This window comes from Myxine glutinosa, chromosome 7 (genome assembly GCF_964187855.1).
Source record: "Myxine glutinosa chromosome 7, kmMyxGlut1.1, whole genome shotgun sequence".
NCBI classification, from domain to species: Eukaryota; Metazoa; Chordata; class Myxini; order Myxiniformes; family Myxinidae; genus Myxine; species Myxine glutinosa.
Genome location: NC_136267.1, coordinates 4,413,653 through 4,427,024, shown reverse-complemented (window position 1 = coordinate 4,427,024; position 13,372 = coordinate 4,413,653). Strand labels below are relative to the sequence as shown.

Genomic DNA, 13,372 nt, shown 5'->3' with positions numbered 1-13,372 from the left:
CCGGCAGGGGCTGACCGTGATGTGTCATGTGTCATGCATGCAGGTAATGTGTGTCGTGCACGATTCATTCCCTGCACACTTTAGACTGGTATAATCAGATTATCATGCATGTCTGCAGCATACAAACTTGAACGGGATTGGCTTTTACATCAACGGCACATTAACACAAGCAAGCGTTCAGTGAAACATAATAACCAAGAATAGAAGGAGACATCAAGCTATAAGAAGAAAAATTACCTGGATTGTGCAGGTTATAATACAAGTGCATCAGACGTGATTAAGGAAGGCCAATGTTATGGTTCTTTTTTCTTGTGAATTCACTTGACTAAAAATAATCAATCAATGCTTCTACAAATATGGACTTTTGTAGTTTGAGGGGTGGCGAAGGGTGTAAGCACCCGACAGTCTGGTATAAAATATCGGGGCATTATTAATGTGAATCCAATAAGGACTTCCGGGAGTGAAATATAGGAGGACAAGTCGGCAGAATCCGTTTGGGCTAATGAAGGACACTCCATATGAAACCTGCAGAAAGACCCCATGTTTCACAAGTAGCTGTATGCAAGAATCTGAATAGAGTAGCGAAATGGGCACCGTTACGAATAAGGTACGGTCACACAGCACAACTATGTGGGTACTGCCCGCCAGGACTGTTTGAGAGCCAGACCCTCTCTACCATCAAATATGCTGTGTGGTGCATGCCCGACAGCAGGCCACGCCCATTTTCACCTCTTTGGCAATATGTCCCAAGGCTTCATCCTCAGCCGCAAATGTCTCCCGCACTGGGTTGCGTTTCCTGCCTGGCGTTCCCATCGTGACCAGTTAAGCTCCAACTTGCACTCCTTGATCCACTCGAGAAACTGCAGAATACGTACAAGAAAAAAACGTTAATGTTTGTCAGTGCCACACATATGCTTTCAATAAAATAAATAAAAAAGATAAACAAAATTATCTCGCCATGGATCAATCTGGAAAATAAAAAGTCAATTCCAAGTATGTGAAGGCCAATGCAAGATAAGCTGTCAGGTGCGTTCAGGCTTTGTATGTATCGAACGTGACGTAAAACGTCTGTACACCAGTTTACAAGACCCCGACGGTGCAATGGCAAACAAACAGAACAATCAGACAACAGTACTCTTGATCTCTCAAATGATTTGGCTTCAAGCCTAATTGGACCAAGAGATCAAACACCGCTTCCATTATTAATGAACAATCTATCCACACAAAAAAAACAAGAAATAAATTATTAAAAACTAGCTAACCCTAAAGAACAAGGGAAGGAATAAAATCAAACTAGGACTGCCACTTTATAACTGCTGGCAGTATTGACCGGTTTCTTCCACCTTTCTCCTTTGATACAACTCGGCTTGGATACAACCCCGCTTGGATGCAACCTTGCTTTGATGCAACCCCACGTTGATGCAACTCGCTTTCATTGGACACGCTTTGATACAACCCTGATTTCATCGGATACACTTCGATACAACCCCACTTTCATCAGACATGCTTGTATTGGACACGCTTTGATACAACCCCGATTTCATCAGACACGCTTTGATACAACCCCACTTTGATCCAACCCCTCTTTCATTGGACACGCTTTGATACAACCCCGCTTTGATACAACCTCGCTTTGATACAACCCCACTTTCTTGATAACTGAAGCTACACTGAAAAGTCACATAGCTGGAGAAGATAAAATGATGCGTTTCTTCTTCTTCACACAATAACAACCGCTACCTTCCAGAGCATAAAATCAATCATTTTGTAATTTCAAACACTTGTTCCACTTGGGGATATCTACATTCGTTTGAAGTTTCACGTTGGTCAATCAAGCGGTTCAAGATAATTTTGTTTTTCATATTTCCCTTCAATTTATTTATGACTGTCAAATCGAACAACCAGTCATGGTGAAACTTTACACACTTATTCCACTTGACCCTTTTTACATTCCTTTAACGTCCCAAGTCGACGAATGAAGCAGTTCAGTAGACAGAAGGTTTTTAAGATCTCCGTTTAATTATTTACCGCTGCCAATCCATGTGAGCTATCACAAATTCCAAAAGGACATTTTAGCATTCAGACAAGGGGAACATTATTTTGAAGTTTCCATTCGATATGATCAAAAATGAGGGAGGAGCTGTTTTAAAGGTTTATGGTTCAAAACGTCATAGCTTCTAAACCACGTGTCGTACGTCACAGCCCCCAAACTTTTTGTTCGTCATGGCTACCCGGTCATGCATGTAAAGTTTGCCCTCGATCTGTTCAGCCGTTTGAGAAAAAGGGTTTTTAAGCCTTTTCTCTTAAAACAATATGGCGGCCAAACCACGTGACCTATGACGTCATTTTTTTTTCTGCAAAAATTTATACTGGGATGGTGCTCAATAAATTTCATCCTGATCGGATTAAGTTTTTTCCTTGTCGAATTATGACGTCATCTATGACATCATCATTCGCCTATGTTATTCTGCATGGAGAGTGCTTTACAATGAGCCATGTCACATTCTTTTCTACACAGTGTTTTTTGAGATAGAGGTGCAAAGTTTTTCAGTTTTTCCAAGATGGCGCCCGTACCACGTGACCTATGATGTCATAATTACCATTAGAAGATTCTGCAGACCAATGTCAATTGTGTCTAACCAATGTCAACAATTTCTCCAATGGTGAAAATTTCCTGTCAATCGGTCCAACGATTGCAGAGAAAATGATATTTAAAGGAAATAAATCCGAAAAATGGCAGTGGCACACAAGATCAGTGAGATGGCCTGAGAAGACAAGGTGTTGCGTTTCTTGTTCTTCCAACAATAACGACTTCTGGCTTACATGCAGTACAACCAATCATGTTGAAATTTTAAACACTTATTCCCCTTGATGAGAGCTACATTACATTAAAGTTTCAAGTCGATCAATGCAGCGGTTCAAGAGATAGAAGCTTTTTAAGATTCTCCTTCAATTATTTATTGCGGCCAAATCATGTGACTTATCGCAACTTCCCAAGAAACGTTTTTAGTAAGGGAAACATATGAAAATCTGTTAACTAAATTGTTACCAAAAAATTTCTTCACCAATATGTTTGTAAAGGTGTGTAATAACATGTGTTAAAATGTTGAAGGTCCACTCCCGTGGGAAACCCAGAAAAAAAGCTGTTGAATTCAGGTACCGAAAAATTATTTTCGAGAATTTTTATTTTTTTAAATCGGCCCTTAAGTAACTTATGAGGGGTCAAATAAGGGTTTTTCATGATTCTGAGTTGATTGTTAACATTTATATTTCACCACAGACACTCCTTTGTGGAAAAATAATTTCTAAATATATCTCATTTTCTACTTTGCAGGACATGGAGTCTAGCAATATGGATGAAGACGTTACTCCACCTGTGCTCAATTGCTTCATCTGTGCACGCTCGGATACACCAGCTGAAAGGCTCATACAGGCAACTCCAAAGGGATACTCAACTTTATTGAAACAAGCAGAAACTGTCGAAAATGTTACTGTTGTGGAACGTATGAAGGAGGCTCAAAAGGAAGGAAAACTGAGGTACCACCAGAAGTGTAAAAATGATCTGTACAACAACTTTGTTGCAACCACCAAGAAGTCAGCTCAAGCATCAAAGGCAGAGAAAGAGTCATCAAAGTTGAAGAGAAGACGCACTACTTGTGAGTTCAGTTCATCAACTGGCTGCAGTTCTAGAAGATCACAGTCAGTTGACCTCCTGTATAAGGATGTATGCATTCTTTGCAACCAACCAGCCCAGCTCTACAAAAATAATCCAGCACAAGCTAGAAAGAAATACAGAGTGCCAGATAATTTGACTGCAGATACACTGAAGGCAAGCTTGCTGAAGACAGCACGGAGTCGCGGGGATGACTGGGGCACTGAAGTCACTGGACGCCTGGAAGGGATCAACGACTTGGTAGCGAAGAAACACTGTACCATTTGCGATGCAAACATGTTTGCGAGAGGTGACAGTTTGTCCAAGACTGATGAGGAAGGAAAAAGGAAGAGAGGACAGAGGAGTATTGATGAGGAGCGAGAGGCAGTTTTTATTGAATTCTGCGAATGGTTAGACTCAGAATTAGAGCATGGGGTAATGAACATGGACCAAGTCCATGAAAAGCTGCAGGAGTTTGATCAGTCACCAGAGAAGAGCCTTTCTTATTCAAAGCATTGGCTAAAGATAAAACTTCTAGAGAAATACGAAGACACCTTGTATTTCACAACACAGGAAAGAAGGGCAGATGTACTCTGTCTCAAAGATGGCACCGACAATATTCTGCGAGAGCATCATGCTAATCTTGACCATGGAGATGAGAAGACTCAGATCATAAAGACGGCACTCAAGTTCATATCCAATGATATTGCCTTGATTGATTTAGGTCCAAAGTCATACCCCACCACACACAGTATGACTGACATCGATAGTCAGCTGACACTTGTTCCTGCAAGCCTTCAGATGTTCTTGAGACCGATTGTCAAGACAGACGAAAGAGTTGCCGTTTGGGGGCAGAATTTTATTAAGGCCTGTCGACCTCGGTCTGGAGTATTGCCACACCAAATGGGGCTTGCCATACAACTTGATCATAGATTTGGGTCAAAATGGATGCTCAACAAGTTCCACCGGCTGGGATACACCGAGTCTTACACGGAGACACAAAACTACAAATACTGCTTCCTTAATAGTAGGAGTGGAGATGATGTTCCAGATACTTCTGGCACTCTTGACACCATTGTGGAGGAAACCGATGAACAGATCAATGATGAGGTTGCGGTTGATGCTGTGCTTGAGGATCAATCAGTGATGACAGCCAAAGTGCCAGCCAGTGAAAGTGAATTGTCAAGTAATGATCAGGTGGTCTTTATGGAGGTTGGGGAAACAAACCGGCGATGCAGCTGCAAGAAGAATGGGGTCACGTGCATCTCGGCCTGTGGAGTCTGTAATGGCATTACATGCAGAAACTGCAGTCATGATGTTGTTGAGTCTGAAGAAGACATAGACAATGACTGTTGAAACTTCTGACATTGTGAATGAGAAATAACTCTTGAGTATTATATATGTATGTGAAATAAAAGCTACTTTGTGTGTAAATGTAAAAGTGAAAATATTAATGTTAACAATCAATTCAGAATCATGAAAACCCCTTATTTGACCCCTCATAAGTTACTTAAGGGCCGATTAAAAAAAATAAAAATTCTCGAAAATAATTTTTCGGTACCCGAATTCAACAGCTTTTTTTCTGGGTTTCCCACGGGGGGAGTTGAACTTCAACATTTTAACACATGTTATTACACACCTTTACAAACATATTGGTGAAGAAATTTTTTGGTAACAATTTAGTTAACAGATTTGTGAAATATCTCATAAAATGCCCTTACTATTTAACTTCCTGACATGGGGAAAATATGTGTAAAGTTTCCACTTGATATCTTCAAAAATGAGGGAGGAGATGGGTTTTAAAGTTTATGCTTAAAAACGTCATAACTCCGAAACCATGTGATGTATGACGGCATCACCCAGGAACTTTTTGTTTGTCATGGGTATGTGATTAAGCATGCAAAGTTTGGGCTCGATCTGTTCAGCCATTGCAGAGAAAAAGGGGTTTTAGTGTTTTTCACGAAAAACAATACGGCCGCCGAACCATGTGATGTACGACGTCAAAAAAAAAAATTGCCCTAAATTTCTCTTTTTCACTTAGGTCATGGACATATTCGTGGCATGAAGGATTCTGTTTGTCGAATTCTAACCTCGTAACCTTAGCACTTTTAATATCCTAAATAAACACATTTTTGGGTCACAATACAGAGTTCCTTAGAATGAGCCATGACTAATGTTTTTCCATTGAGCCGTTTGAGATATAGAGGGGCAAAGTTGAAGGTTTTTTTCCAAGATGATGCCCATACCACGTGACCTATGATGTCATAATTCGTAGTAATTTATTTTTACAATTTTAGCCAATCACTTGGTGAAAATTCCGTGCCAATCGGACCAACGGTTGCACAGAACATTGATTTTAAAGTTTTCGGACATGAAAAAAGTGGCGGAAGAAAGGTAGTGGTGGAGAAAAACGATAGGAAAGACGATAGGTATTCCTCTACATTACATGTAGAGTGAAGGACGGAAGGGAAGGGGGAGGGAGGGAGCGAGGGGGTTAACTAAAGGTGATTCCACCTGAGAGATGAAAAGCAGGAGGGAGTGATGAGAAGAACCAAGTAAAGCAATTCGTTGTGATATTGACTGTTAACATTTCAATGTTTGTTTTTTTGGTTTTTTTTGTACACTGAATCGAGGCTCGTGAAAGAGCTAACATTTATTTCACAAACAAATGAACCAGACAAACAAAATATATTAAAAGAGGGAGCGGAAGACAAGATGGGGAGAGAAGGGGAAGCACACAAACACAACATTTGAGAGCAGGGAGATGTGTGGGAAGGAGAGGGCTTGGAGGGTAGGAGGCGTGGGAAGGGGGTGAGGGGGTGGGAGAAGTATAAAGCACAAGGACACCAAGGACTTCCAGGACAGAAGTTGGTATTTCAAAAAAGTGGATTTGGGGTGAAATTAGCGGGGGTAGAAAAGATCAAGGTTTTGGATGGGGGAAGATAAGAGATGGTGGTGAACAGCTGTTTTAAAGACCTGGAGGGTGGAGTGGGATTGAAGAGAGTAAGGGAGTTTGTTCCAGAGGCAGGAGAAAAGAGGAATGAAGGAGTGAAGGTGAGCAGAGACTCTTGATTTTGGCAGTTTAACCATAAGAGGGTTGCAGGCAGATCTTGTGCGACCTGTAGGAATATTTGGGGGCCAGAGCACAGAGAGAGCTGGGGGAGCAAGGCCGGAGAGGAGTCGATAGAAGACGGAAAGACCACCAACCTGCCTGCGGTGAGTGAGTGAAAGGCCCTTGGAGTTAGCTTCATCACGGGAGATTCCAATGATTCTAAACGCTTTGGTTTCAACAGCGTGAAGACGAGCTAGGTGTGAGGCAGGAGCACCAGCCCAGAGGGGAAAGCAGTATTCCGTTGAGCTGCGGATGAAAGCCTTGTATGTGGTGTGGAGCTCAGGTGTGCCAAGGAAGGACTTCGCACGACGGAGGATGCCCAGTCGGCGACTGGCTTTGGAGGCCAGATTTGAAATGTGGTTTTCCCAGGAAAGATCATGGCAGATAGTGAGACCCAAAAGCTTGATTGACAGAACTTCTTGGAGAGGATTATTCAGAAAGTGGATGGGAAGGTTGTCCAGTCGGTCTTTTCGGAGAGACATCGCGAGAGTGTGAGATTTGTCAGGATTGAAAGACATGTTCCACTTGTTTGCCCAGTCTGTGATTTTGTCCAGGTTTGCAGAGAGTGAGGAGGCTGCAGAATGCCGATCTGAGGGATGAGGAATGGAGCGACAGAGAGTAGAGTCATCAGCAAAGAGATAGAGAGGATTTTCAAGAGAGTCAGAGAGATCATTGATGAAGACCAGAAAAAGCACAGGGCCCAGAACACTGCCCAAGGCAGTGTTCTGGGCCCTGTGCTTTTTCTGGTCTTCATCAATGATCTCTCTGACTCTCTTGAAAATCCTCTCTATCTCTTTGCTGATGACTCTACTCTCTGTCGCTCCATTCCTCATCCAGCCTGAACAGGAAGAGGAGATGAGAGAAACCCATTCAGGGCCACACGTTGACTACGACTAGAGAGGAAGTGCGCCAGCCATGCGTGGAGACTTCCATGGATACCAAAGGAGGAGAGTTTGGTGAGCAGAGCAAGGTGCCAGACCGTATCGAAGGCACGTGATATGTCAAGGGAGACAGCTCTAATTTCCTGTCTGGCATTGAGGACCTCCATCCATTGTTGAGAAAGCAGAAGCAGCATGTCCAGAGGAGAGTGACCAGGTCTGAAACCAAATTGATGATCAGAGATCAAGCCATTGGTGAAGAGGAAAGATTTCATATCTGAAGCAATGATGGATTCCATGACTTTGCTGATAATTGGGAGAAGGCTGATTGGTCTGTAGTTGCTAGGATCTGTTTTTGCACCTTTTTTGTGCAAAGCGGTGATGTTGGCTGATTTCCAAGCAGATGGCAGATGACCTTGAGCAAAAGAGAGGGTGAAGAGAACAGAGAGAGGGAGTGAAAGAGCGGAAGAACGGGATTTTAGGACCCGTGGGCTGATGCCGTCAGGTCCAGTTGCAGAATCAGAGTCGAGGGTTGACAGAAACTTTTCCACCTTGTCAGGAGGAAAGGACACAGAGTCCAGGAGCAGCTGGGTACGACTGGGTACGGTGGGTACAGAGAGGGATGGGTTTGGGACACAAGATTTAGAGGCAAACACAGAGTTGAGGCATTCAGCTTTTTCACGTGCGGAGTCAGCCGTGTAGCCGTTTGAGGTGAGGGAGGGGATGGAGGGGGAACAAACACCAGAAACAGATTTGACCAGACACCACCAGGATTTGGAAGAGGGAGACAGATAAGAGAGTTCGGTCTTGAGAACGGAGAGATATTGTTTCCTGGCTCTCCTGAGGGTGGACACACACTTGTTTCGGGCTTTGCGAAAGGAAATGAGATTTCCTTCCATTGGATTTACTTTCCAGGAGACGAAAGCAAGTTGTTTCTGGGCAACAGCCTCACCACAAGATTCCGTGTACCATGGACGGGAGGAAGGGTATGACAACTGAAGACGAGATGGGATAAATCTGTGCATGAGAGAGAGCAATTTACTTTGGAAGAATTCCCAGGATGAGTTGATGTCGGAGGCGGTAGAGATGGGAGACCAGTCCAGATGATTGATGGCTGCTTGAAGACCGTGCCAGTTGGCCTGAGTGAAATGCCAGACTTGAGGAGGCTCTCCGAGAATGGTCAGAGAGATGTCCACTTTAACAAGCACATGATCAGATGAGCCGATTGGAGCAGAAGAAGAGCAGCAGACATTTTCAGGGAAGTTAGTCATAACCAAGTCCAGAAGAGAAGATGCTCCGTTGACTGAGATCCGGGTCGGGAAATTGACAGATTGTGTCAGTCCCAGTGAGTCGCAGAAGTCCTTTGCTGAAGAGCCATGGCTGGTGAGAGAGGTACCCACACCCAGCCATCTGGCATGGTGACAATTGAAATCACCACATATGAGGAAGAGAGAGTTGGGATGGGTAGATAGAAGTTGGTCCATATTATCAGACAGCGAGATGTGGATGGAGTCATCACTGTTTGGTGGACGGTACAACACACATATGAACAAAAGGTGGGAGCAAAGGGGAAGCCGTAGCCAAAGGTATTCCTGGGGGTGAGGTGGAGAGAGGGCAGTGCAGGGTGAGTGAGGAAGAGAATCTTTTATAAAGACAGCAACCCCACCTCCAGGACGAGGCTCAGGTCTATCATACCGGAGGAGGGAGTAACCTGGGAGAGATACCAAGGAATCAGAGACATCATGAAGGAAGACAGTTTCTGTTAAGGGGGCATTATACCATTGAAGGCAAAAAAAAAACAATTTTTTACAAATATACAAATGCATCAATTAAAATGTTTGTTTCCTAGTATTGTATATACTAGGACATGCCCGTACGTGGGTGCCCGTACGTGCGTGCAAAAAAGCATGCGTGCAAACAACAACAACAAAAAAAAAAAACTTTGAAACCACGTGGCAGTAACGACCACAGAACCCCCCCTCTATTTACATGAAATGGTTTGGTCCATTCGCAACGACCACAGAACCCCCCCCCCCCCCCCTCTATTTACATGAAATGGTTTGGTCCATTCGCAAAGCCAAAGCGAACGGCGAACGGCTAAATCGCCATAGCTCGGTAACTACTTCTCCGATTAATATGAAACCTTGAAAAGGCACATCCTCAGGTCCCCAGCAATATACCTGGCAAGTTTCAAGTATATCGGACCCGTGGTTGTCGAGAAACAGCGGTCACAGACAAACACACAGACATACACACAGACATACACACACACACACACACACAGAGATTACTGGAATTATAGATAGATGTACCAAGTTTGAACGTAAATGGACTTGTCATAGAGAAGATATAAGCTGTAAAGTGGTAATTCATCATTTGTATGCATCTGGTTACCATGGTAACCATGCATAATATAATGCTATGTAATGTATACCAATGTAATGTTCATATATCAAGCAACATGTACATATATAGTTTTGCATATTTTCAATCAAGACATTTTATCAAAAAGTGCATTACTGTGATTCAGTGTTGTTTTTACTGTGTTCAGTGTAATGGGGAGCTTATATCTTCTCTATGACAAGGCCATTTACGTTCAAACTTGGTACATCTATCTATAATTCCAGCAATCTCTGTGTGTGTGTGTGTGTGTGTGTGTGTGTCTGTGTGTCTGTGTGTGTGTTTGTTTGTTTGTCTGTGACCGCTGTTTCTCGACAACCACGGGTCCGATATACTTGAAACTTGCCAGGTATATTGCTGGGGACCCGAGGATGTGCCTTTTCAAGGTTTCATATTAATCGGACAAGTAGTTACCGAGCTATGTCCAAAAAACGATTCAACCAATCAGAGAGCAGCGAGCTATCACGTGTGCCGAACGTGCCGAACAGACTCTGCCTCGGACGGCACATATGAGAGCGTATTCATTTCTTTCACGTTGGCAAACTATGTTGGCGTTAAACTATGTTTTAAAACTAATTAAAACTAATTTGCGATTCTTTCGCTTTCCTGCGCGTTTGTGCACGCTATGGCGATTTCTTTACCAAACTCCGCAAGCCGTTCGCTTTGGACCAAACCATTTCATGTAAATAGAGGGGGGGGGATATAATTTTAGATATATATATAGTACGGGCATGCCCTAGTATATACAATACTAGGAAACAAACATTTTAATTGATGCATTTGTATATTTGTAAAAAAATGTTTTTTTTTTGCCTTCAATGGTATAATGAATGCCCCCTTAAGCAGATCACGCCTGGTTTGTCAGAAGCAACCTGTATGGAGAGATCAGTCAAGTTTGAGCGAAGGCCCCGGATGTTTGAGGTCCATACCGTTAATGAAGAGGAAGGGGGAGCATCGGATACAGAATTTCAATGTTGTTTGTGGAACCACTGTTGCGGAGATTGGCCATTCATGAATATGTAAGTGTGTGGTGACCTTTGTGGAAACTTGCGGGGAGGTGGGTGGGGGTATCAGGGGACGTGCGGGGAGGTAAGTGGGGATATCAGGGGACGGGACGTGCGGGGAGGTAAGTGGAGGTATCAGGGGACGTGCAGGTAGGTGAGTGGGGGTATCAGGGGACGTGTGGGTAGGTGAGTGGAGGTATCAGGAGACGTGCGGGGAGGTAAGTGGGAGTATCAGGGGGCGTGCGGGGAGGTGAGTGGGGGTATCAGGAGACGTGCGGGTCGGTAGGTGGGGTTATCAGGAGACGTGCGGGGAGGTGGGTGAGGGTATCAGGTGACATGCGCGTAGGTGAGTGGGGGTATCAGGGGACGTGTGGGTAGGTGAGTGGGGGTACCAGGGGACGTGAGGGTAGGTGAGTGGGGATATCAGGGCTTCAGGGGACGTGCGGGGAGGTGAGTGGGGGTATCAGGGGACGTGTTGGGAGGTGAGTGGGGGTATCAGGGAACGTGCGGGGAGGTGAGTGGGGGTATCAGGGGACGTGTGAGAAGGTGGGTGTGGGTATCAGGGGACGTGTGTGTAGGTGAGTGGGGGTATCAGGGGACGTGTGGGTAGGTGAGTGGGGGTACCAGGGGACGTGAGGGTAGGTGAGTGGGGATATCAGGGCTTCAGGGGACGTGCGGGGAGGTGAGTGGGGGTATCAGGGGACGTGTGAGAAGGTGGGTGTGGGTATCAGGGGACGTGTGTGTAGGTGAGTGGGGGTATCAGGGGACGTGTGGGTAGGTGAGTGGGGGTACCAGGGCTTCAGGGGACGTGCGGGGAGGTGAGTGGGGGTATCAGGGGACGTGTTGGGAGGTGAGTGGGGGTATCAGGGAACGTGCGGGGAGGTGAGTGGGGGTATCAGGGAACGTGCGGGGAGGTGAGTGGGGGTATCAGGGGACATGCGGAGGTGAGTGGGGGTATCAGGGGACATGCGGGGAGGTAAGTGGGGGTATCAGGGGACGTGCGGGGATGTGAGTGGAGGTACCAGGGGACGTGTGGGGAGGTGTGGAGGTACAAGGGGACGTGGGGGTAGGTGGGTGGGTGTATCAGGGGACGTGCGGGTAGGTGAGTGGAGGTATCAGGGGAATTGTGGGTGGGTGAGTGGGGGTATCAGGGGACGTGCGGGTAGGTGAGTGGGGGTATCAGGGGACGTGCGGGTACGTGAGTGGGGGTATCAGGGGACGTGAGGGTAGGTGAGTGGGGGTATCAGGGGACGTGCGGGTAGGTGAGTGGGGGTATCAGGGGACGTGCGGGTAGGTGAGTAGGGGTATGAGGGGACGTGCGGGTAGGTGAGTGGGGGTATGAGGGGACGTGCGGGTAGGTGAGTGGGGGTATCAGGGGACGTGCGGGTAGGTTAGTGGGGGTATCAGGGGACGTGCGGGTAGGTGAGTGGGGGTATCAGGGGACGTGCGGGTAGGTGAGTGGGGGTATCAGGGACGTGTGGGTAGGTGATTGGGGGTATCAGGGGACGTGCGGGTAGGTGAGTGGGGGTATCAGGGGACGTGCGGGTAGGTGAGTGGGGGTATCAGGGACGTGTGGGTAGGTGATTGGGGGTATCAGGGGACGTGCAGGTAGGTGATTGGGGGTATCACATCAGGGGACGTGCGGGGAGGTGAGTGAGGGTATCAGGGGACGTGCGGGGCGGATACCTGGGGAGCACACAGTGCAGTGGGACACGGGACAGGAAAAAAGACCAGCACGACAGAAAACGCCGGCAGGTTGAAAGACAAGTATAAATGATAAGGCGAGATGGACCGATGCGCAGACAATAATTATAATATGGAAATATGGTACCGATAAACCAAGAGACGGTTAAGACAAGTGAAGGAAATATGTATGACTAATCTAATGTCTAATGACTATGAGTATGACGCACAAACAGTCAGTTCATAAAGACATATAACATACATACATATATATATATATATATATATATATATACATACACACACACACACACACACACACACACACACACACACACACACACACACACACACACACACACACACACACACACACACACACACACACACACACACACACACAGTAAAGTATAAAAGTAACTTACCGGGGAAAAGCCAGACAGTTGACGGGAAGCGACTGCGGCTCCAGGAAGTAGAACGTGAAGGAGGAGACGCTGCGCTGAGGAAGAGAAGCAGGGAGAGCCACAGGAGGAGGAAAGAAGCAGGAGCAGCTCAAGACAGAGGAACAACTGCAGAGAGGAAGAAGAAGCCTATCAAAGGGTGCGTCCATCGGGGGTTTGCTGGGACTGACAAAGCTCAATGT

At 45.7% G+C, this 13,372-nt stretch overlaps 1 protein-coding gene across 4 annotated transcripts in view; it reads right to left on the bottom strand.

The window, feature by feature from the left end:
- The window catches only part of LRRFIP2 (LRR binding FLII interacting protein 2), a 171,216-nt gene extending 157,844 nt beyond the window's left edge, over positions 1–13,372 (bottom strand). For 2 of the 4 annotated variants that reach the window (XM_068121707.2, XM_068121706.2), the window contains exons 1-2: positions 13,155–13,371; positions 730–860 (exon numbers count right to left, since the gene is read on the bottom strand). In XM_068121707.2, the coding sequence (XP_067977808.1) occupies positions 730–813 (84 nt within the window). In that variant the 5' untranslated portion in view covers positions 814–860; positions 13,155–13,371. Of the gene's footprint in view, positions 1–729; positions 861–13,154 lie in introns of all 4 variants that reach the window. The other 2 variants (XM_068121705.2, XM_068121709.2) reach the window with 2 other exon arrangements.